At 40.5% G+C, this 24,643-nt stretch overlaps 1 protein-coding gene and 1 non-coding gene across 2 annotated transcripts; one reads left to right on the forward strand and one right to left on the reverse strand.

Moving 5' to 3' along the window:
* Positions 1-80: 80 nt before the first annotated feature.
* Positions 81-22,226, reverse strand: LOC119503210 (E3 ubiquitin-protein ligase RNF19A-like). Its single transcript, XM_037794854.1, has 10 exons — positions 22,078-22,226; positions 10,058-10,909; positions 6,304-6,512; positions 6,035-6,179; positions 5,667-5,829; positions 5,322-5,436; positions 4,971-5,129; positions 3,842-4,055; positions 3,471-3,614; positions 81-3,161 (listed from the first exon to the last, which is right to left on the reverse strand). The coding sequence occupies exons 2-10, from the start codon at positions 10,669-10,671 to the stop codon at positions 2,357-2,359; spliced, it is 2,568 nt and encodes an 855-aa protein (XP_037650782.1). The 5' UTR covers positions 10,672-10,909; positions 22,078-22,226; the 3' UTR covers positions 81-2,356.
* A 1,372-nt stretch (positions 22,227-23,598) lies between these two features.
* LOC119504036 lies at positions 23,599-23,761 on the forward strand. Its single transcript, XR_005210482.1, has one exon. It is a non-coding gene; the product is annotated as a U1 spliceosomal RNA (small nuclear RNA).
* Positions 23,762-24,643: the final 882 nt, after the last annotated feature.

The raw sequence follows: 24,643 nt of genomic DNA on the forward strand, positions 1-24,643 counted from the left end.
TGAGTTACTCCGATGTCATATATACAACACAGGCAACATAAAGTGTAAATGACTGCACTCAAAATATACAGACAACAAGCTTGATTGAGAATTTTAATGTTTAAGGATATGCATTTACATGCACATTATAAAGCAAATAATTAGGGAATATATACTTTTTCAAATAGCATAAGCTTCTTTTGACCAAGTTTAGAAAATAGACCTGGTACTAGTCTTCAAATAATAATATAAAATTCACATGAATTTAACAGAAGAAACATTATCAGGGCGGGAACATCCTGCAGCTGGAGGCTTTTTGAGGTGCACCGAAACTCTTTCTAGTCGACATCACAGACTCTTTACTCCGGCTGGTTGACATCACAGCAAAGTAATCTGTGGTCAGCGCTGAAAATTCACAACAGCTGCTGAACGCAACATCTGATCCTCAAAATGCTGATTGCTTTGGATAGACAGGGTTTTTATTGCCAACAGGAGGCGACTGACAACACAGGTGAGCTGACTTTGGCTACTTGAGGAAAACATTTTCAAAACATAATTCCTAAAACAAATATTTTGGTCTTAAAGTACTGCCTCAAAATCAGGTTTAATGTGAGTCGCCTGAGAGCAGTCTTTGGTAAGCTAAACAAACTAGAGTGACAGCTAGCATTAGTCTCAGGGGAGGGTGAGTGTTTCGTGTGACGTTTCATGCGTTTTATGAGGCAAATATAATTCATTCTCTCATGATTTTTATGTTTATCATTTGAAGACACACAGAATGAAGAAATAAAAATAAAATAAAAACACAATACAAAGGATTTTTCCCCCAAAAAAGGCACTGTGGGTCCAAAAAAATATAAAAATTATTTGCATTAATCATTTGCAAGGATTTAAGAACAACAAAACACATTGTAGTTAAAATACACCCAAAGCTCTGAATCAAAAATTATATTTTGATTTGGATATCATTGAGAGGGAGAATTAAACATGTAACCCCTATTTATCATCATCATACATTCACTACTGAATACTAAATCACTGACAGATGTACAGTATGTGCTCAAATACACAAGAGGAGTTTCCCATTGCACCTTTAACTAGATCAGAGCTGGTTTCGCTATAAAGTCGATGTGTTCCCGTGACTGGACACATCTGCTCTGGCTAAGTAGTTATTAAAAAGCTTTGTTTTCTTATTGCAAATACATTGTTTGGTAGACTTTCCAGCCCCTATAAAATTGTAAGAAATGCTACAGTTTCAAATATAAAAACTGGGCTTTTCTCAGTTCTGTTTACAAGGAATAACTTAAAATTCCCTTTTAATCTTTAATATACCTCTCATAATTCCATAATATACTAAAAAAAAAACTGCAGTGAAGACTTGGTTTACATTTGAACAGGTGCAACCACAAACAAAACACTATTATTTTACCAGTGCAGACAGGCTTGTGAAGACGGCCGCTGTCTTAAATCCACAATATTTAAAAAAAAAGGGCTACGTTTTCCCGCTCGATCATACTATAAAGAGTTTGGACCCAACACAGGGTTTCAACATTAAAACCAACTTTCCCAAAAATGGAAAATAAAAATAAGCAAAGACAAAGCACGAAGAAACACATTTTAAACAAATGCAACAATAATGATTTTTCTTATAGGTGATTATGGTAAAAATAAAAATGTGCTACTGTACGGACTGGTCCCCTCTCCGGTTCAACAATCCTTTAGCTGTGGTGTTTCTCACAGAATGAACTGGTGGTGGCACAGCGGTGGACCACAGTGATGACACATCCATCCCTGATTCATGCAAACCAGATTTTTGCAGAGGGAGGATAGGTTCAGGCTTTAAAATAGCAGCTCAACTTGAAAAGAATACCAGATATTTTACTTGCTCCTATCCAGCTTTATCACTTCTGCTCAGGAAAAGGGTAGGACCTGCCTCGAGCTCAGATCCAAAACATCATTCAAGGGTCAGACTCTGCTCTCTTTACAACCTGTCCACAGACATTCAACTCCACCTTCTACTTGCTGCTCCTGCTTCAACAACAGGCTGAAACGTCTGGTTCACACACGTCTTGCTTGTTCGGTCACTGAAGAGCAGAACCCACTGATATGCTTTGACTTCACTGTGCTCCTGTTTACTTCATTCACAAATCTCTCTATCAACTTAGACCTCGACCCTCTCTGTAACCGTATAGACTGACATTCACGTAATATTCCTGCCTGCATCCACAGCAGGTAAAACTTCAATTATACTTAAGATTATAGCCTTAAACTTGACCACCACCTTCCCAAAATGCATGTGGGGGATTTCACTAAATAGTGAAGATAAGGCTAACTGAGCTAGCAGCGCTAACACCACCAGAAGAACAGGAGAGAGTTCCTTTTAGATTTCTGTTTGTATACAGCGGTTCCTTGACGGGCTTACAGGCTGTGCGGCAGTGTTTTTGGTGGTCTCTTGACTTTTCTTCTCTGGCTCTGCGTCGGCGCCTCCACTCTCCTCACTGATGTACAGAAACGTCCCGCTACTTCCCTCTTTGGGTGAAGCAGGTGGAGATGACGATTGCAGGCGGTGGGCGAAGGCTGCGTGGCTACTCTGAGGCGGATGATGCTCCAGGCGGTCGTTCTCCACCTCGGGCATGGGTGTGATGGTGACGTCGTTGAAGGTGGCGGTGGCGGGATGATGAAGGTGGGGGTCCGTTGGGGCGGAGCAGGGCGGTTGAGCTGGTCTTGAGGTTTCAGGGTCCGAGCAGCTGAGCTCCGATGAGAAGTGGCTACAGTGCGAGTCGGCCACCGAGGGCAGGCTGCCGCTCAGAGACGGTGAATCGAACTCGGAGGAGTTGGTGCTGCGCTGCTCCAGGAGCTGAGCATCCATGTCTCCTCGCGTCTCGTTTATTTTCGTGTCCCCTTTGCCGCTGCTGCTGCTGCTGGCTCGTTTCCAAAGCTTTCCTCGGCTCTTCTTGCCCCATGAGGTGGAGGGTTCCTTTGACCAGGGGGACGACGGGCAGCCGTGGTTGTCATGCTGCACGCAGCAGCAGGTGGAGGGACATGAGCACGTACCACCGCTGGCACCTTTAAGGCCGACAGTGCTGCTGCTACAGCTGGCTTCATCCAAGCTGCTGCTGGCGCTGCAGTGCCTCAACTTCTCCTGTTTGGACTCGACGTCTGCCTGTGCGTCCAGACTATTGTCTCTGCAAAATAAGATCACTCAAAATGAATCAACAGTAAAAGAACAAATCATTTTGGTATTACAACTTCTATCTTTGGCATCAATCATGCATATTTATTAAGAATCAACTGTTTTGATGTGCTTCCAGCATCGTTTTCTACTAAAGCAGAAAGCATGCAGTACAGTCAATACTGATAAAAACACACAATGACTTTTCTTCAAACAATTTGACCACAGGGCATCTGGCAAAATGTACTAGATAAACTATGACAGGGATTTCTTTTTTGGTTTAAAAATAGGTCAGAAATGTGCTGATGAGTATGGAACTGACCTTTCCAGAGGCATATAGGCATTGAGGATGGATCCTGCCATGGCTTTTGTGCTCGCGTTGTCACTGATTGTCCCGAGACTGACGGTGGCCGACTCCCCGCTCAGACTACAGCGCTCCTTCTGGACATCAGCCTGCACTTCCATCCTAAAAATAACAATTGAAACAAAATATAAAACAATTAACATCTTGATGATTCACTGCATGTTTGATTTATCCAGTGTAGCAGAACACAATACCATGAAGCCTCACTGAATATTAATATCTAAAAATAATCAAAATACACTACTACTTTCTTCAAATTCCTAAACTTGTATGAAATGAGGACTCTTTGCTGGTCTAACATTTTCTCAATGATCCTCCAGGTCCATTACCTGTTGTAGCAGCTGCCGGAGAGGCTGCCTGTGATGCTGGTCCCGGCGAGCGCCGTGGTGCTGGCGTTGTCGCTCATGTTGTCCCGATGAGTGGAGCTCACGCCGCAGCGCTCCATGTGGCTCCCGCTGACGCTCAGGCCCGTCAGGCCGCCGACGCTCGCTCCATCTCCGAGGCTGGGATTGTTGAGCCGAGTCTCCGCCACCGAGGTTGTGTCTGAGGAGAAAGGGGAGGAACAGGAAGTGTGACTTTGTTAATTTAGAGAAGGTTTTGACTGACAGAGAAGAGTCATAACTTATGTGCAGCAAATAACTATTTGGCTTGGAGAAACCCCCCAAAAAAGAAAGAAACACGTTAAAAAGGAGGAGGAGGGAAATGAAGATTGAGCCATAAAGAAGAACTAGGGCAGACGACCTCAGATAACAACAACAAACAAAGGTGATATTGAGGTCAGGGCTTAAAGTTCATTCCTCTGCAGTTATATCAATGACTTTAACCGACTTTAAATTCATCCTGGAACAAGAATCCTGAAGAATTCTTGGGTGTGAATAAGTGTCATCACGTCTCACACCTTATGTTCCCGGAAAGGTTAAAGTCCCTGCTGTCATTTGGATTCATTATTATCATCCAAAGTGTTGACAGAAGCTGTGAGAAATACAATCCGTCGCCCTAAACACCTCCTGGGAAAGCAAGACGAGCTCGACCTCAGACAGCCGTCAGTTTGACAGTGACAAACACACGATGACAGGAAAACCCACTGTCATTTCACGCCACTGCACACCTCAAATACCCATTGACTGTTTTGGCACTTCACAGGCTATGAATAATCAAAATCTACACACAAAGGCACTGGCGGATGTAGGTGTACTTCTGCAAGCCAAACAGAGTTGCATGAACACAACTCCTTGTGTTATGGTTGCTAAAAAAACGCTGGTATTTTCCAAATATTCCGGTGCTGTGCAAGACAAGAATCAAAATGATTGTGCCAATAATAATGACACATAAGCCAGTCTACAGTGACCGTATGACAGGAGAGTAAATGTTTATAATATATAAGAAAGTAACTTACAATAAATGGAGTGATGAGGGTTTAACAAAAACAGTGTCATTGCTTTCGTTAGAGATGCTCACCTGTGGCTGCTGCCCCGCTACCGATGTTGTCATTTTCGTCGTCAAACTCGATTCGCACCCCTTTGCCGTTGCCAGCGGACACTCCACAGCCACCGCTCCGGCACAGGGAGATCGGGACAACTCCGTAGACGTACGCCAGCATGATGGGGACGCCGATGCCTACACAACACAGTGTAAACACACACTTAAAACAGTGGTAGTTTTATCAGGGTTCAATGGATGATGGATGATGCTTCTTTATGGCTTTATACTAGTGACCCACCAAGAAAACCCTTTTAAATAATTTAAATGTTGTCGAGAAACAGATGGTGAAGGACAGAAAGTCAAGAGAGAAAAACCCTTCTTCCTTACCAACAGTGACGGCTGCGACCACAGGCGACACGATCACAGACAGCGTCACACCTCCAGCTATCACCAAGTTCCTCTTGTGTTTAGAGATGTCTTTGCCCTCATAACGATTATGGATCTGAGGAGGAAAATCATTGTTGACTACTTATAAATTAAATCACATTATTGGCAATCGTGACTCAGAAATCATACAAGGCTGCAAAGATTGCATTCAGATGTATTTGGATTATAAACATGTGTATTAGATGTCACATTGTGGCTCCATGTTTTCCATTTATCTGAATAAACTGCTGGTTTTGACCACTATTGTTCCACATCATTCCTCAGCGGTCTAGCGTCAGCTCTCACCTTTCTGCCCACGTAGACTGGGATGCCAATGATCATCGCAGGGATGGCGATGCCGGCTATGAGGGCGATGCCCACGGGTGCGCCCACCAGCGTGCCGAGCTGCCAGAGGATCTTCTTCTTTCTGCTCCAGGGCTTCTTCCCCCAGAAGGTGCAGCCTGACGGACTGAGAGGATTGGAGGGAGAGAGGAAATGGGATGTCAGGGCAAACAGAGAATAAGAATAATCATAATCTAAGAATCTAAAATAAAGGCAAAATGCCAAAAAATAAACAAAGAAAAAAACCAGAAAACACTGTAAAAAGAAACACAACTGTAGTAACTACTGAGTGCAGATGAGCAGTTTTTTTTCCTACTATGCGTTTGTCTCACCTTAAATAGTGCAGATCAGAGATCTCCTTCATGCACAGCCAGCAAAACTCGCAGCCGCAGACAGCGCAGGTCATGTGATTACAGCTCCCATCATTCATCTTGATGATGTAGGCGGCACAACGAGGGCACGGCTTGATGTCATCGCCTAGAGGGGGTTGATTGAGGGAAAGCAAGAGAAGCAAGTATTTTGGATGAATATTTATAGTGCAAAATTTTATAATGTGGCTAAAAAAGGTGATTTGAGTGCAGGTGTTTTATTTGTATGTTACCTGCGGCTCCGCTCTCTTGGCTGTAGCTGAGGGAGGAGGACCTGAAAGTTCTCAACCGGAGGCTTTGGGCCCTTTGTTGCCGTGCGGTGTCACATGTCTGGTTGGGATGCCACAGCTGTTTGCAGTGGTAGCAGAACTCCGTCCCACAGCCCTCACGCCCGCAGGTGATCTTTGGGCAGCTGGCACAGCCAAACGCAATGACTGCATAACTGAGAGAGAGAGAGAGAGAGAGAGAGAAAAAAAAAGAAAGAATCAGCCAAAATGGTGGTTAGTATTTACTGGTAGGAGAGCATGGATGTAGTAGTTTAGCACAACACTAGGGGTCAGCAGGGCTAAAATGACAAGTGTAGGCGTAGTGCAGGAGTACTAGAGTGGCTTTTCTAGTGTGTTATACAAAAATCCCATAAACTTTCACAGTATACACTGCTGCTATTTACATCTTCACACTGAGAGGCATTTGTGACATAAACACATAAAAGTAGCTGACTTTCCATGATGATTTCACCAGTGAGCTCTGTTACAATAAATCAGTGCTGCTGGCACAATCAGTCCTGCGTCACTGCACGTCACCATAGTTTCCCTCATCAATCATAACAGTGGTGCATCTGAGAGCTATTATTGAAAAGTACACGGCATGACCGAGGCAAAGTCCCAACATCCAACATTTGTTATAAACTCGACAAACTGGCACGATAAAAAAAAATGTTGCAGCGGTTATTTATAACTCAACACAATTACTGCCTCAAATAAATGTCTTTATTATCTGTGAAAATAATTCTATTAAATGGTAGCAACTGTTTCCTTTTGTTTGCTGACTCTAAAACCTATTATACGATGAGATATTAATAATGTCATCAATCATGTTGTTGAAAGGAACACCTTAAGACACTGTACGAGGGAGTGCCGAGCACCTGGACTATTAATAAAGTAAGTTTATGTATGACAACCTCAGTTAAACCCTGAGATTGTTGCAGCTATTCAGCATGATTCCCATAGCAGGGTTTATCATGGGAACATTAGAAACATGCGATAAGGAAAAACAAACACTCTGGCTGACGTATCACTGTGTAAATGATCTAAATAAGAGTCTGCCGCTCGCATGAAACCTTCAGCAGATCAAATACTGTGAACATACACTCTAATATCTTTATTTATAATCTTTATTCTGTAAAGCAAAGCCTACGGCAAGAAGGAGCTGCTTATTCAGTTCAGTAAAATTTCCCTAAAAACTGTTAAAGCTAAGAAATTGGGGCATCAGCTGATATACACTCTGCGGCTGTTGGTTGATATTTAGAGCCGTTTACTTATTCAAGATCTTGGTTAAAAGTCTTTAATCCAATAATAGACATCAGCTGATATCAAAGAATAGAATAAAGATAAAATAATTGAATATATTTGGGCTTTAGACAAACAAGACATTTGTAGACATCCTCTTGGGCACGGACAATTATGATGGCGTCAGTGTTTTTTTTTTAATGTTTTATAGGCCATATGATTAATTGAGAAAAGATTCTGATAATAATAATAATTAGTTGCAGCCCTACTTGAGAGATCAACAAAAAGTGCTCAATCTGTTTCCCATGTGCTGAGATCCAATCTAGTTTATCTAGTTTTCTTTGCATGAGTACAAAACTCCAACTGGTTTCACCCTCACAGCGTCTTTATTTGGGGCAAAGTTGATAAAAAGATAAAAGTTGAAAATGAAAGTAAGGTAAGGGCGGACTTTCTCCTGTGCTATGGTGTGAGAAAGGAAACAAAAACAAATGTACCGGTAACTGACGTCACGGTATAATTTCATTTTACGATGCCTTTTTCCCCTAGAAACTGACACACTGTGCAGTCCAGCATCGGAGGGTAATGTGTGTGGGCACCATATTAGACCTACAGAGCAGTCAGTCTAGACATTTTCCAGGCGGTCTCCAGTAACACCTCAGTGAGGCAAACTGATGGCAAATGGTGTACAAGTCGTAAAGTGGATGGGAAAACTTCCAAATGGACCTTTCGGTACGTGCATGTGCATTGAACTATGTGTGAAACCAGTCAAGACTCTGCAAAGACGATAATAATTTGTCTCTTTACATCAAATGTTTGTTCGGAGGACTTTTACATTTGACAACTGAGCTGACAAAAACGCAACCCAATTACTTTGCGAGAGCAATTATACAACAGTTAAGAGCGACAGCATTATTCGGTAGAGAGTGTGACAGTGAGCCAGAGCTAAACTGATTAGATGACGAGAGCAAGAACAGCTGAAACAAGCTCATGAAAGAGCCATTATTCTAGCAGACAGGGTCAGCAGTGTTGTGATGAAACAAAGACCAGCGAGAGAGAGAGTGAGAGAGGAAGGTGAAGACATTGCTGAATTCAGCATTCACTCAAAACTAAACTAACAATCATAACTGAATGCAGAGAATGTGGGTTAGTTGCTCCAAACCTCTATGAAGAACTATACATGAATAGTTTTCTTTAAAACACTTCTACCAGCATCTGCATCAGCAGCAAAAAAATTAAAAAAAATAGACTGCTGCAAATGCAGATGAGCAGTTTGGATTATTCTGGTGGTTGTCATGGCCTACAGGTGCGGTAAACAGGTAGAGCAGGGTGACCTAGTGAGCAGCACACAGAGAGCATAATAATGTCAGCTTGAGTTCAGGCCCCTGTGAGCAAACTGTTGAATCCCTACCAGCTCCAAACATACAAGACCCTGACCTGACCCTCACCTTACACCGTCACCTCCTCGTGAAAGACGGAAACCAGAACAACAATCTCTCCCTCAGAGAAACCAACGGAGTTTCAGTAGCTGAAGGAGCAGATTTACAGAACTCGCATCTGACCTCAAGATAATAATTTACATTACTAAATACTCAAATTCAATACCTGGAAGTTTGTGTTTTTTTTTTTTTACTTATTTAAACTGTTTTTAAGCTGTTCTGTTTTTACTTTTTTTATGTTCTTCATTGTTTTTACTGTTTTATTCTGTGTGGTAGTCTTACATCTGGTCCTGCAGTCTTAGATAAATAAATAAATGAATAAATAATTTATAAAATATATTTTTTTTATTTTTTTTTAATAAAACAATATTAATTTATAGAAAAAAAATATTATTTTAGCAAAATGTGTTGTTTACACTGTTACTGTAAACCCATTCAAAATAAATAAAATATGAAGATATGAAGGTATGACGATGATTATATTGCTAACATGCAAATCACTAACAGCTTTAGTAATTATGTGGTTAGAAATAGGTCAGGTACGGTCTGACAACAATAGGCGTCATCATCACTTGCTGCTCCCCTCTTCCTTAGCTGACTCATTAGACTGACAGAATAAACAGGTCTATTACTGCTATGAGTTATTTATAACTCAGGCATCAATGCAGAAGCTGGCGTGAACTTCAAAAGGCCAGATTACAGCCTTGAAGTTTCCTTAATGTAGCTGCTTACTGTGTTATTTTGGGACCTTTTGTATTTGTGTTCTATCAGAAGTAAGAAACATCGAGAACATCTCAGGTACCCGAAATAGAGATTTAAAAATATTTAATAAATGTTGTAGCCTGTGTGGAAATAATCACACATGCTTGGAGTTTTTATGGTTACTGGAATTTGTTTCCACAAGTGTTGGGTGGACAATACTTATGTGAAAAATAGTTTCAAATTCGTTCCTACCCTTGAGTTACACCTGTATGTAAAAAGCAGGTTGTCCTAATGTGTTATTCTCTGAGTAGTCTATATACTCCACCAGCTGCGATTCTTACCCACAGTCGGGGGCCGGGCACCAGCGGCAGTCGGGTTCCGCCACCAGCCACCTCCTCAACATGAACTCCTCGTACTTCTCCATGAGGTTTCGGTTCCCCAGGATCATCTGGATGTCGTGGGGATTGAAGCGCTCCGAGCACTCGGGGCAGCAGATGTTGACGCGAGACTCTGAGATCTCGATGCGCAGGTACTGCCGCAGGCAGTCCGCACATGAGCGGTGGTGACAGGTCATGATGTCTGGGAAGCGGTCGCGTGCATGGCGCAGTAGGCACAGAGGGCACTCCAGCAGCTCTGATAAAGAACCGGACAATGATGAAGTCGATGCTAAAGCCAGCACAGAGTGGGTAGAGGTTTTATCGGTGACAGTCTCTGACTGGACGCTTTCTGCGCTGACGATGCCGTCCACTCCTGCTCCAGCTCCAGCTTGCAGAGTCCTGGATTTGCGCTTGGGGTCGCGGTCAGGCCGCCGCCGCCGACTGAAGAGCGAGTGGAGGGAAAGGCGGCGCTTTTTGGGGGTCTTTCTAACTGATGGGAGGCTGACAGAGGAGGCAACAGAGTGAAGGTCTCGCTCTGAGCCGGTGCTGCCATGATGCTGCTGGTGCAGGCTGCTCATCACGCCAAAGGGGGCGCCGCTGGTGGTACGACCAGAAATCACCACATCAGGAGAGAAGATGAAGGACTGTGAGAGGGAGGAAGATGGAGAGAGGGACAGGATGGTCAGGGGAGGGGGCTGGGCCGCTGTTGGCTAGGACATAGTGGTTGGTATAGGAGGTCTGGAAGTCTGCGGTGTTGTCTGTCCCTGAGTTAAATCACAGTGATGAGATGTAGATGTTCAGATGTGGGACACCAACCTGAGAGAGACAGAAAAACAGAAAATCAGGTACAGAGCCAAAGCTGAATGCATTAACTTTTAATGTTCTGCGGCATTTGGATGATTCAGGATGCACAACAACCAATCAGCTAGAAATACTACGTTACAAATCTGACAAAATGTAAGACAAGACAGCTCTCACTGAGGCGTTTACTGGCTTGTGTGAGAGAAAGAAAGACCATCCCTTTGATAGTTTTCTCGCAAGGCTTTTTTTTCAGGCGCATCTTCTGCGTGCGTGTGTGTGTTTGTGCGTGCCAGACTGCTTACATAAAACGTCTGCAGGCTTTCCCTGGAGAGTGTGTATTAGTCATGTGTAGGCAAAACAAGACAAAATCCTGTGTTTTTTCCATCATAGATCTCAGATGTGGCCACAGCTGTTGTCAGTGTGCCTCTGGAGCGGCCACACCTTGCCTCAAGTGCTTCCACATGCTCTGATTTTACACAATGTGAACAACTAAAGCATAACTCGTCATGTTTGAAAGCAACGTTCAAGTGCACTTGTAGTGGATGTGAAGGATGGCTGTTTGAAGGCGATGCTACGCAGAACCAAACAAGTATAAGTAGTTAAGAGTAGTAGTAGACTTTCAAATACTGAGAAGCAAAGTTCATGCTGAAATAAACCCAACACAGTTTGTGGGTGTGGTGCTATGCAGGCTTCCATAGAGTTGACAGATCCAGCTAATAAATTTACATATTTTGGATAAACCTCTGATTCTGTGCTGAATCTCCCTTTTAGCAACAATAACACACCCAGATTCCAGATGTGTAAAAACATGGGGAAAAAGCTGGATACCTTGTGAGAGTTTCAGTTGGGAAATAAGAGATTTGAATGCTAAACCTTTGCCCTCAAGATAGTCTGTATAGTTTTCAAGGTGACCTATTAACCTCCACTTTAAAATCAATAACCATGGACAAATCAGGTTATAATACAGCTTTAAATCATGTGGTATGTTCCCAGCTTAAAAGCAGGATGGGGGATCTTGAGAAACTAGCAACAGGACACTAGATTTTTTTAAATGATCCAGCCGAAAAAAACGAGCCCAGTGTTGCCAATTCTTTTCCAATGACTGTTAGATAGCAGCACCAGCTCCAAAAGTCCCTAAACCTAGCGAGAAGGTCGGCAAGACTGACAGTCCGTAATTTGTTGATTGCTGTCGGGATGCAATGAGAATTTCAACTAATATAACAACAAAAATGTTTCTTAAATCTTTACCAACTCTGCCTTTAAGTGAAGAAAGAGTATGTTTTATTTATGTCCTCAAATTTGTCCCAACTCATCTCCCATCTGGAAAACAACAAAACATCAGCAAAGAGGTGCTGCAGCGGAGGGGTATGCAATGTTATTAAAAAATACTTGCATCTCCTTGGAGATTCACCATGAGACACAGACACAATTTAATAACAGTGTTAGTTTATTAGGACATTTCAACATAATTATAGCTATTCCAAAAACATGTTGTGCTCTGGCTATGAGATTGTATCTAGTTTAACGTCTGTTAAATCAGTTTGCAGAGTCTGACAAACCAACAAATATGAGAAATATCACTCCTCTGGCCCGTTTTACCGGGGAACAACTTTCCGTATTTGTATGATGCCATAAGACTTGACATGTCCTCAAAACTATAGCTGCAGATTTAACTTTCAAAATCCTGAAGCGTAATACCAAAATGGCCAAAATGGAGCACAAAGAATGACTTCCCTCCCCTTCTGTGTGCTCTTAACTTGTGTTTGAGTGTGTGTTTGTCATTAGAGACTAATTTCAGGGAAAATTCCAGTGGGAGCCAAAAGGTGACTAATTAACAAGCAACAAATCTCAACTGGGACAGCAATCCTGCCACTCTCACTCTCATAACCTACAAACCTTCATCTAACTGGCTGCACTTTATCTCTGCTCGTGGTGACAAGCAGGCAGCAGTAAAGTTTTACTACGGCTACTTTAGTGTTTTAGTCCTTTGGCTGCACAGCTGGAAGCCAGATTCAGTCAGCACGTGCCCAGACTGCACGTGTTTAGACTCCTTCCTCCTCCATATCAACCAAATCAAACCAAAAACACACCGACTCAAGCCACATTTGAGAAGGTAGGGAGGTGTGCCCAACTTCCAACCTGTGCTGTGCAGTGCAAATAGAAATCAAAGCTCCTAAACGCAGATTATTCTATGCCAAACAACTTGGATAAGGTTTCAAAGCTGAGGTACCAAATCAGTCCACTTCTCCAACTGAATATGGACAGGTGTAAATATGTGTTTTACCTGTTTAGCTGCAGTCAGTTTCCCATAGAAAAAACGTGAAGTGGAAAGCAAAATCTCATCAAAAGAGGTCACTCGATGTACATTTCAGAGGCTGTAGAGATGTACATCCAAAACCGTAGTAGGCTGGTGCTGGACCAGTAGAAGACATCAATGATAAACATAGAAGAAGGTCCGCACACTGTAGCTCCCTCTAAGTGCAATTTATTGGCACATCTTAGTTAGTGACTGGCTCTTGGAGCTTGCGTTCAACTCTTAGTTAGTCAATAAATTGCACTTAGAGGGAGTAAACTGCAATTTATCTCAATTGGCTCTTGACACATTACAATGTCCAAATATGGCCTACACTCTACCCCCCTGTAGGGTGTTTAGAAGGTAACCCGCAAATTGTAAAAATGTGCAAGAAAAAACTCTTGCGAGACTCGCTGCCCGACGACCTATCTTAATAATATAGTTAATAGTTAACAAGTTCCGAAAATAATATCACTTTACTGTAATGCAGCCTTTAAAACCAGGAAAACAACACTTATGACATATCACAATATTACGATATCCAAAATCTAAGACGATATCTAGTGTCATATCACAATATCGATATAATATTGATATATTGCCCAGCCCTATCATGACATACTAAATCTTCAATCTTTTAACCAGTGTATCTGAAATTTGGGGACAAACAATCATAAATGATTTGTCCCTTTTGGGAGCAGATGTCTCATCTTACTTTGAAAATTCATATCAAATTGTCAATTTCCAATACTTTTCCATAACTGACAAATGCCAACTGACATCAACCCAGTATAAACCACCACCTTTATCGTAACACAACAATAGAAGCCCTATAAAATATGGGCAGTGTAAACATCTAGTCCTTTTACCTCGTTTGAGGTCACATTCAAAGTACCAACACTGTGATATAAAAGTGATAACAGGGCTGTTAAGTCTTGGAAACAACACTTCAAGTAGTGGAGATTGATTCACAAGAAAAACACAACTGCATTTTGAATGGCAGGTGGGACAAGTTCACAAGAGGACGAAGTAGCCGCTGCTAACCGACTGAACAGTCATGGAAACCGCTGGAGCAGCCACTCGCGCCGTTTGTGGCGATGCACATGCATTGTCCAGAAAGACTCGAGATCAATCGCTGTCATCTGCTGAGTCTCACAGAACCTGTTTAACTGTGAACTAAAGATAAATAAGAGTTTAAAAAAAGAAGTCTAAACCATAATTGCATGTCATTAAGCCATTAGCACCGCAGCCAAGTTGTAAAGAATTATGTGTTTTAATTGCTCGTTCTGCAAGTTTAAAGAGTCACATTTAAAACCGAAAGCCTGCATGTGACATCTGAAATTAAAGCAACACCAGTGGGTAAGGCGACATGAGATGATGTGAGATGACAGTTTGTTGGCACTACTTCCTTGAGGTTGTATCACGATGACTTTAAGTGGGTCTCCCTCGGAAAATAAGGTCACAGCGATGCCACCGACTCAAAGACAGACTGCTGAATTTGGAGACGTGGCACAATACTGTAGCCTGTAAAAAAACTGTAAAAATTCTTGTAAAATAGGAGCTTCACATTATCCGGTAGCATCTGTAAACTTGCAAATTGAAATACTCAATTCAGTCAAGTAGAACGATCTTTTAATAGCAACTACTGAACAATTTTAGCAGAAGATTTCCAGAGCCATCCTTGAGTATCTTGGCACTGAAATGTGTCATAGACCAACAAAATGCGATCTGGTACTGGCTAAAGTGATGTCCTAATGCTACAATTCCACATCATAACAAAGCTTGATGATGTACTGGGTCAACTAGCCAAGTCATGTGAGCAAAAGGAAACTTTAACAAGACAGAAGAGCAATTTGGAGCAACCCGCAAGTCGATGTGAAATTACACTCCCAAGGCATAATTAAACTGGAAAAGCCTGCCTCGGCACTGTACCGAGAGTGAGTGGGACTTTCCATGTGACTGCGGTCAGTGTGCGTGCATTTGTGTTTGTGCACGCACATGCATGTATTCAAGTTCTGTGACTCGAGGGCGATCACATGCAAGCCGCGGCTCACACACACACACACACACACACACACACACACTGGGATGGTGTCCCAGTTCCTGAGACGACCCCGAGGCAGGAAGCCTACTGCGGCACAATAAATGGTTTCAACCTTCCGTCAACTCTTAAAAGAGAAAAAAGAAAAGAAAAAGAGTCTGCACCAGCTGATGCTACATCACGATTACCATTGTAGTATGGTTTAAATGTGCTATTTTCTACTGAAGAGACAGGTCAACGCAAGGTTACTGAATTTTTTTGGGGGAGTCGCACTATAATTTACGTGTCAAGACAGGCGGGGGGGAAAAAATATAGTAACAAAATGTGTCACTTGGGGCCATAGTGGTGATGGTTTTAACAAATATGGCCCTCCAGACCACGGAGCAATAACACGTTGGCTCTTGCATTGCAAAAAACAAAATAAATCCAGGTTTCCATTGCCTGTAATTTTGCAAAAAGACAATTAGGCGCAACCAAATTGCAAAGGAACGTTTTATGTTACAGGTCTGTGACTGCACACTGACTCTCAGGTTAAACTGTGTTTTATAAAATAGTTTTTTTTTACACTATTAATAAGCTATAAACGGGATCTGACCCTCTCCCAAAGCAACATACTTTACTAAATATCCACATTAACAATGATTGCGTTCAAAATTCCATACCAACATGCTATTTAGTATGCTAAAACAGTATATGAGATATTTTAGTGTGTCCGAAACCTTAGTATGAAACCAATAGTACGCGAATTGCATATATTACAGTATGCAACGCTGGACACAATGGCAGCATAAATATCCCACAATACAATTCGGTAGTAACGACAGCGTTCATAATGGACGTTGGCGGACAGCTCAGTAACATCAATAACGCTTCAATTTAACTGCAAGTATAAGATTTCACTTTGCTAGACCTAATATAAATTTCAAATTAATTCTGATTTTGATTCTCACAAATCGTTGTTTTTGGTCACACGAGGTTGGCACGGGTTACCACGGTTACACGTCTCCAACCGCAAAGGAGGCTCTCAGGAAGTGACGACGTAAATTACTGCTCAGTGCGTTCGAAAAGATACATACTACTGTTTATGCCCACAAAAGCATGTTGAACGACAGTACACCTGTTGAGTATTTAGTGCATAGTATGTGATTTCGGACGCAGCATTATGTTCCACGGCGCTTCTTCTATTTCCAAGGTAAACAGAAGAGCAACAGCGCAAATAAAACCAGGCAACAGTAAACATGTCCTAACTGCAGAATGCAATTCCTTTCCTGGATCTATTCATTAACAAACATATAACCTTGTGCTGACGTGAAAATGTGTCCGTGAACCATTTAGTGGTTTCAAAAACATCAGCACACACCAGTGAGATGTGTCATCTTCCAGATGCTAATGGTTTTACAGTCCCAGATACATTGACAAACAAACACAATTAATGATTACTGGATGATATAGTTGAAATAGTGTAAAATGTTTTATTTAAAAAAAAAAAAACTGGATGTAATTTCATCCCTCACCTCTGGCATTTCCTGTGCGTTTAATTCGATTTTGGGTCTTTTCTAATCCACGTCTCCTATTTTTGACAAAGCTATATTTGAGCTACCTCCAGTTTTTTAACATCCCTGATGATGCCGCAATTTCTGAAGGTGTACATCATGACACACCATCCAGACCGTACTCCGAATTTAATTCTTGGTTGACAATATTGATTAAAAATGGTGTGCAATTGAGCTCCGAGTGAGTTTCAGGTCATCGGGAGCGTATTAAGAAGGAATCCCTGCTGTGTTTCTCAATGCTGAAGTCCAAATTTAGGGGTAGATGATGTAAGCTTCCGGGGATTTTGTGAGTTCGCTAGAACTACCTCCAAAGAAATCCCACATACAATGATCAGCTTCCAAAACTGGAAACGAGAGGCTCAAAGTTCTCCTGAAAAGTGTTCGTCACGTACGCTAATTTCCGTTGACATTCCATCTGGAGGAAAGACTTCCTGGTCATGACAATGTGTTCAGTTATTATGGTGTAAGACAGAGGAACAGCTCCGGGAATTGGATAACAAATTACATAGAAAAGCAATTTTTTTTTTTCTTACCTTGCTCACATTTTGAAACTGTCATTTTGAAACTGTCATTTTGAAACTGTCATTTTGAAACTGACATCCCTCTGAAGCAAATTAATACTGGAAAAGAAGTTATTGTTAGACTGCCCGGCATTCATCAGGTGTAGGCCAACTCTCTGTCAGCTGGACATCAAAATAACCCCGCGGCTTAATGAATCTCTATCTAGCCTATTATCTGTCGGCCAAAGTATAATAATAATGTCTGACGTTTAACACAGAGTGGGAACAGGAGGCACCGGAGTCAATGCCTCTCTGAGGTTGCTTTTAGCACTATTTACAAAACAGTCTGATTTACAGCCAACAGGACATGGTAGTTTTCCACTGTATCTGGTTCATTATGATGAGGCAGTACAACTAAAGACGCAGATGAAGATGCAAAAAAATTGGGTGGCGAAATTCTCTACAGTATAAAAAATAGTTTATCGTGTCAAAAAGCAATTTAAACACGAGGTAGTATTTTGCCATTCTCCATTCAGCACCATGGAGACGGCAAATAAAGATGGCTTGTGTTGCAGATGGGGAGATGCCATTTGCCTACTGCATAGATAGAGGGACATCTATGCTGCCCAGTGGGGTTCTGACAAGGACGATAAAGGAAAAGAGCCACATCATGGATGTATTCTGAGTCTAAAACTTGCCGTCCATTCATTTCAATGACAGCTTGATTTCTTAGCAAAGAGTTTCTTGCACTTTTGTAAGCACTCCCTACTCCCAGGATACGAAGTAGCAAGCAGTAATGTACACACATTAGTGTGTAAAATCTTGGTAAGATTTCTAGATTATATTATATTTAGGACTGTCAAAGTTAATAACGCAAATTCATTTTAACACCACTAATTTCTTTAACGCATTAACACAATCGATCATCGGGAGGTTGTTGCGGGCTCAGTTTTAAAGGTAGCTTGTCATGAAGGAGGTTAAATAATGCTCCAAACTTGAACTTTTGGCGAGGAAAAACTGACAGGGCTCTGACCTCAGGATATGTGAATGAAAATGGATTCTATGGGTACCCACGAGTCTCCCCTTTACAGACATGCCCACTTTATGATAATCACATGCAGTTTGGGGCAAGTCATAGTCAAGTCAGCACACTGACAGCTGTTGTTGCCTGTTGGGCTTCAGTTTGCCATGTTATGATTTGAGCATATTTTTATGCTAAATGCAGTACCTTTGAGGGTTTCTGGACAATATTTGTCATTGTTTTGTGTTGTTAATTGATTTCCAGTAATAAATATATACATACATTTGCATAAAGCAAGCATATTTGCCCACTCCCATGTTGATAGGAGTATTAAATACTCTACAAATCTCCCTTTTAAGGTACATTTTAAACAGATAAAAAATGTGCGATTAACAAACATCCTGGAATAAGCATAAGGACTAAAACAGGGTCTACAAAAACAAAATGTTTTCAGACATTTATTATCTCTAGACATACTCTTGATACTTCAATCTCCATTGGGAGACTTCATCTTATCTGCATCGTAAATTCTTTGGAATTACCCCTCAATCAACAGGAATATCAAGATAACCACAGACTGTGATAACACTTCTTCTTATTGGTCCCAAGAAACAAAATACACAAAGGCCAAATGAAACTAGAAAAAGCAGTTAAAAAATGATGTTAGCGTGTTCGCTGCTATCTGTACCTGGAGCACAAATGTTTGTTTGTTCATTCATCAAGCCAAAGGAAAAGTCAAGACAAGTGTTCATGTTTGTAGATAGGACACATTATTGCAAAAAAAAGGCAAATGTTTGCTTTTGATTCACAGCCCGTGGTCGGTGGGTTGTGTGTGTCTCTGTCGCAGGCTATGTTACACTCACACCAGTTGATTGAGAGGTGATGATCACTAGATTATACAAATACATCTTAAAATAAAATGTTTCGATTGGCTATATTATACAAAGAATTAAAACAGGAATATATAAATAGCCTATCTACTGGTATATGCACAGATAGGGGGCTGTTTCATAGGCACAAAAAGCATAAAAGATGAATTTCTCCCATTTGAATACTGATTTTTTTTTCATATCACGTAGCAGATCTAATACATTGTTAATGGATTCATGTAAAATATTGGAAAGTATGATCATAATGTTGTACACTGTACAACTTACCAGCAAATCTAGGTCAGTTAACCTGAAACTAGTTAAGACTGGAGAATGTTTGCCCTAATTATTAATATTATTATGACAAATTAGGGGTGGGGGTGATGGTGCAAGCTCTTGTGTCAAGAAGTGACAAGAAAAGAGTAGCTTCCTTCATCACAAAAAAATATGGGCTCAAGGATATAATCAGTGTCTCAAATTATATGAGATGTTGGGATTTGCTTAAAAATAACCTTATACCTTCATTCAGGTTACGTTCAGAAAGTCTGACACTGAAATTAAAGTTTGAACAGTAACATGCCATTAGGAGAAAGCAATGCCCTATGACTCACTAGCTTCCAGTGAGGATGGCTTGGATTAATTTAGCAGGCATGCAATAAAAGTCACACATTAAATAAGGAAGGTCTGTGCCCAGTAATTTAGCCCATGCATTATCTATTCAGTCAGACATTACTGACTATGCTATAAAAGTGTTGACAGAAAAAACATTGAAGTTTCATCATTCAGTTCATTGAAGTAGATCATTTCCGTTCACTGAATGATCGGGACAAATCTCACTCAGACATGAATTTAAACTTTACATGAAGACCACTTGCTGCAAAAATGTGAACCAAATATAATTAAATGCCTAAAATAGGGCACCAAATGATGCACTATCAATGAACTGTTCATCTGTCAAATGTTTCAAAAGTCGCTTAAAGGGTCATTTAATTGCTGTTTTGTAATTGCTTTTCCCCCATGTTGTCCATGTGTCTGTTTTTATGTTTTTTTTTTTTACTTTTTCCCACTCACAATGTTGTTTGGTTACGATTGCCCAGAAGTCTTTATAGATATTTAAATCAATATCCTCCTCACAAACACTAACCATACACTTCCACGCAACACACACACACACACGTCTTTTTTTTAATATATATTTACTGTGTTGTTATTGTTGTTATTATATATATCTTGTCCTAATTGTTTGTTATCACTATTATGTAGTCATATTATTTCTTTATATTAATCTTGTCTCTGGGTGGAGGCTTCAGATAAGCCCAGTGGGTTTTTTGCCTCTTCCTGCACTGTATAGTTCTCTTTTATTTTTTTTTTGTTATGTTGTATAGTCTTAAATTGTGCAAAATAAATAAACAAACTAGTGTTGGGTACATTATTAGTGCTTATAACATATTAACCCTTAAAAGAAATCCTAATTCTGACATTGAGATGCAGGCTTTTACTGTAGCTACAGTCACCAGCTTCTACTCTAACGTTGCACTAAATGCATTATAAGTTTTGAATGCAACATAAATGTAAAAAGATAGTTATTTGTCTTGACTTGTCCCAGTGATGTATACGGTGAGCAAGTTCTGCTATTTCAATTTAAACAAATTTAATGAACACGTTTTTAACTCCACAACCAGCACTGCTCCCAGTAGACCACTTACACACCAAAAACTGACAATAACTGCACTATACTGTATAATGACTGTGCAATATCATCATCATTATTACTACTCAAGTGTAATTCATACTGTGCAATATTTTCAGGTGGAATTTCATTTCATTCTCACTGTTGCAATATAATTTTCCACTTGTGCAATTTTGTTAGTAGTCTGTTTATTGTATAATACTGTATCTATTGCAGGACAGATAATAATGCACTATATTCATTTTTAACAGTCTCTTCTGCACTATATTCACTTTTTTAATAGTTCTATATCTCAGTTGTTACCCTGCACTATATTCAGTTTTAACAGTTTTTCTTCATCTCCTTGTATTTTTATATCTGGTATATTTTTTTGTACTTTATAATACTAAGTTTTTTACTGCCTTTTTACTAACACGTTTTGCACTATGGAACTGTGATGCTGGAAACTTGAATTTCCCTCGGGATCAATAAAGTTACTATCTATCTATCTATCTATCTATCTATCTATCTATCTATCTATCTATCCTGCTCCTATTTTTATACTTCCTTCTATTTAAATGCTTCATATTTTGTTACACTTTGTTTAGCTCTTTTTTTTACTGTGTTAGCTGATGCATCTTGTTTTTTGCACTCTCCCCTTTGCTGCTGTACACTGCAAATGTCCCCACTGCAAGACGAATAAAGGAATATCTTATCTTATCTTATCTTAAATCTTTAACCCATGGGTGCAAACAAATGATGTCATTTTGCATGCCCCAAAAACAAACCCACCAACCCACGAAGGTTTAATAGAAATAACCTGTTTTACAAATAGTGGTTAAAATAACTCACAAGAAAACAAAAACAAGGCACCACATGTTAACCACCAAATTGTGTTTACACTTTCCACCTAGCTAACAACATCAGATTTGGCTAGCAGGAAGGCTACTGCCTAACTTTAATCGCCCAAAGAGTTGCTGACTAGGCTGAGCTATATGATGTCTGCTGGCTAACCCACTGCACACTTTAATCGATCATATTGTTTATCTAAGTAAGAGTACAACTTCATCTGGTGCCAGCAGAGGCTTTGTGTCGATCTAGAGTTTAATTTACAAGCTAAACACTGCTAGCTGCTCGTCCAGCCTCGAAGAGGAGGAAGTTGTGATCTGTGTGATATTAAGCGTTAAACGTTAAGCTGGATCTGGCTGTAAACATTATTCTTTAAACACACACTTACCGTTCAATGGTCCACCTTTTACTTCACAACACAAGTGTACGTCGGTGTCTCCATCTCTCAGTAAAGCCGTGCATTTGTTGCAGGAAAACTTCGCAGGACAAGCCAAATGTACATTTCCCCTCAGTGAGTGACTGTTGTTGTCAAGGCAGCGGAGGAAATAGCTACAGACGAGCTTCATACTTCCGGTGGGAATTGTTTTGCTTTTCACAATAAAAGTCCATACATCCGGTTTTTAATACAGTATCATAGTAGCAGTAGTGGAAGAAGTATACACATTCTTTACTTACTTACTTTATAATAATAATAATAATAATAAACTCGAAACCTTTCATAGATTTTATGAACGGCCTGACTATAGATCCCTGTGATCTGATAAGGATTGGTGCTACCACCATCACTCCAAGGTAGCTTGTAATTTGTATCATTGCTGGAGCAGGATGATTGTGAATAGGGAGAGAGAATAGGATGATGACTGAATTGTACACTGATTTTTTTTTTTTAATTGATTATATGTATATGTGTTTTTGTATGTGTATATACTGCGTGTGCGTATATGTGTATGTATGTATATATGTATACAGTATATATATATATATATGTATATATAAATAGATTTTATTTTGTTTTATTGTTTTTAATTTAATTTTTTTTTTTACTTGTGTATATTCTTTTTACTTATTTATCTATTTTTTGTATATAATATGTTTTTCCTGTATCTATTCTGGCTTATTTTATATTAATATTAGGTTTGTTAAGTTTCTTTGTACCGAGAATGTTATTATTGGGGACGTTTGTGAATGTTTGTTCTGTTGTTTCAAAATGATCAAAAAAACAATAAATATAATATTGAAAAAAAACCCACACACATTAAACTACTACTATTGAAATTTCCCCCCTAGATAATATGATTTGTCTGCTCTTATTTGTAAGCCAATCGGAACATATTTTCCTGGTAGCAGCTATTGACTTGACACATTGCCAGAGAAGCACATAAGATGTTTAATAAACAGCCTCGTTCACACTCCAGACCTCCAGACCAGTAGGTGGCAGTAGAGCAGGAAATGGCCAGGTGCCCTACAATGGTATACTAAGAAACCGGAAATGGGTATACTAAGAAACCGGAAGTGGTTAAATTAAAATGTAAAAACAAAACAAATATGTGTTTTTTATTTTCAAATATGAATCGAACAACTTAGTATGATTTATTTTCGGCTCATTTGAACTTCATTTGGAGTCAAATAAATACAACTGGTGATTTTACGTTATAGCTTCTGATTACGGCCCAGAGTCGCCATAGAGATACATACCGCAGTGCATGATGGGATATGCGTCAGTTTTATTTTTTAGTAAAACGTAAAAAAACTTTTTCAACATCAATTAAAAATTGTGTCTTCTGTGTATAATTACTTTAGATTATGCTCCCATTATAGCCCATAATTTAGTCAATTTACTTAACAGTCAGCACCATCAGTCAGCATGGTATGCCTGTGAGTCAGTGGATGACCATAACCCTATGTAATCATACTTACCTGGCAGGGGAGACACTATGATCATGAAGGTGGATCACCCATGGTGAGGCTAAGCCATTGCACTGAGGCGAGCTGACCCGTGCGAATTCCCCACATGCGGGAATCTCGACTGCAAAATTTGTGATACTGGGGGACTGCGTCCGCGCTCTCCCCTGATAACATGTACAATGACAATAAACACCTATAAACCCATTACTATTCAGAGTTTCAGCTGGTTTCACCAGAGCCAGGTCCTTGAAGATTATCATGGGAAACCCTGTAATCCTCAACCAGGAACCCACATGGGAGAAGTACTGTAAGGCAAAGCAGGCCACATTACAGAAATACAACAAGGGTATTCTTTCACTGTAGTACACTGAGTTAAAGGGTATCTTTGAAACTTCTTACATGTATAAATCAATCCGGGTCGGTGTCCTATGCGCGCTCGCGTGTGGCTACGCTGTTCAGACTCCAACACAAACTACACGGAAGCACCAAAACGGCAAAGTTATATCTAGTGAAGTCCGTCTTGCAAAACAGTGTTGGCTGCGGTCGGAGGACGCGGGGGAGACCGTAGCTTTGGTCTCCAGGGCTGGAGTCTCTGCTCCTCTGCTCCTCTGCTTCTCTGCTCCGCTGCCTGCCTTCACTCACACACCGCGCTCGTTCTCGCTCTTTCGCTCCACTCTCACGTGCATGCGCGCACAGTACACACTGCAGAAGAGTTAGTTTAGCTCTGAGAATATCTAGTAAATGTGCATTGGACGTTTGTGCAGAAATTAATGCTGCAGCTCCTCCAGAACAACAGAGGTTTCCCGTGTCTTGTGAAGTGACAGGGCTCCGTAGCGAGAAACGTTATCGTTTTCAGAAACATCTTATTGTGTACTTTTTAGCAGTAAAATGAGAAGGTTTGCTCAGGCTGGTGGGCGGTGCTTCGTATTTCCTCGACTAAACATTTGAGGCGAGAAATAGACCTTACAGTAACAGATTATTGATTCATATTTGTTCAGCGCTGCCTAGTTGGACTGTTTGATCGAAGTTTGTAAGTGATTGACAACTGC

The sequence above is a fragment of the Sebastes umbrosus genome, chromosome 15, assembly GCF_015220745.1.
Source record: "Sebastes umbrosus isolate fSebUmb1 chromosome 15, fSebUmb1.pri, whole genome shotgun sequence".
Lineage (NCBI taxonomy): Eukaryota > Metazoa > Chordata > Actinopteri > Perciformes > Sebastidae > Sebastes > Sebastes umbrosus.

What these genes read in the sequence shown, in the direction of transcription:
- LOC119503210 (XM_037794854.1), bottom strand. Translation starts at nt 10,671, where the DNA reads ATGAGCAGCCTGCACCAGCAGCATCATGGCAGCACCGGCTCAGAGCGA. An exon ending in TCTGATCTGCACTATTTAAG is followed by an intron (nt 5,830 to 6,034) that starts GTGAGACAAACG and finishes CAATCCTCTCAG; the next exon opens with TCCGTCAGGCTGCACCTTCT. An exon ending in GGTCGCAGCCGTCACTGTTG is followed by an intron (nt 5,130 to 5,321) that starts GTAAGGAAGAAG and finishes TGTGTTGTGTAG; the next exon opens with GCATCGGCGTCCCCATCATG.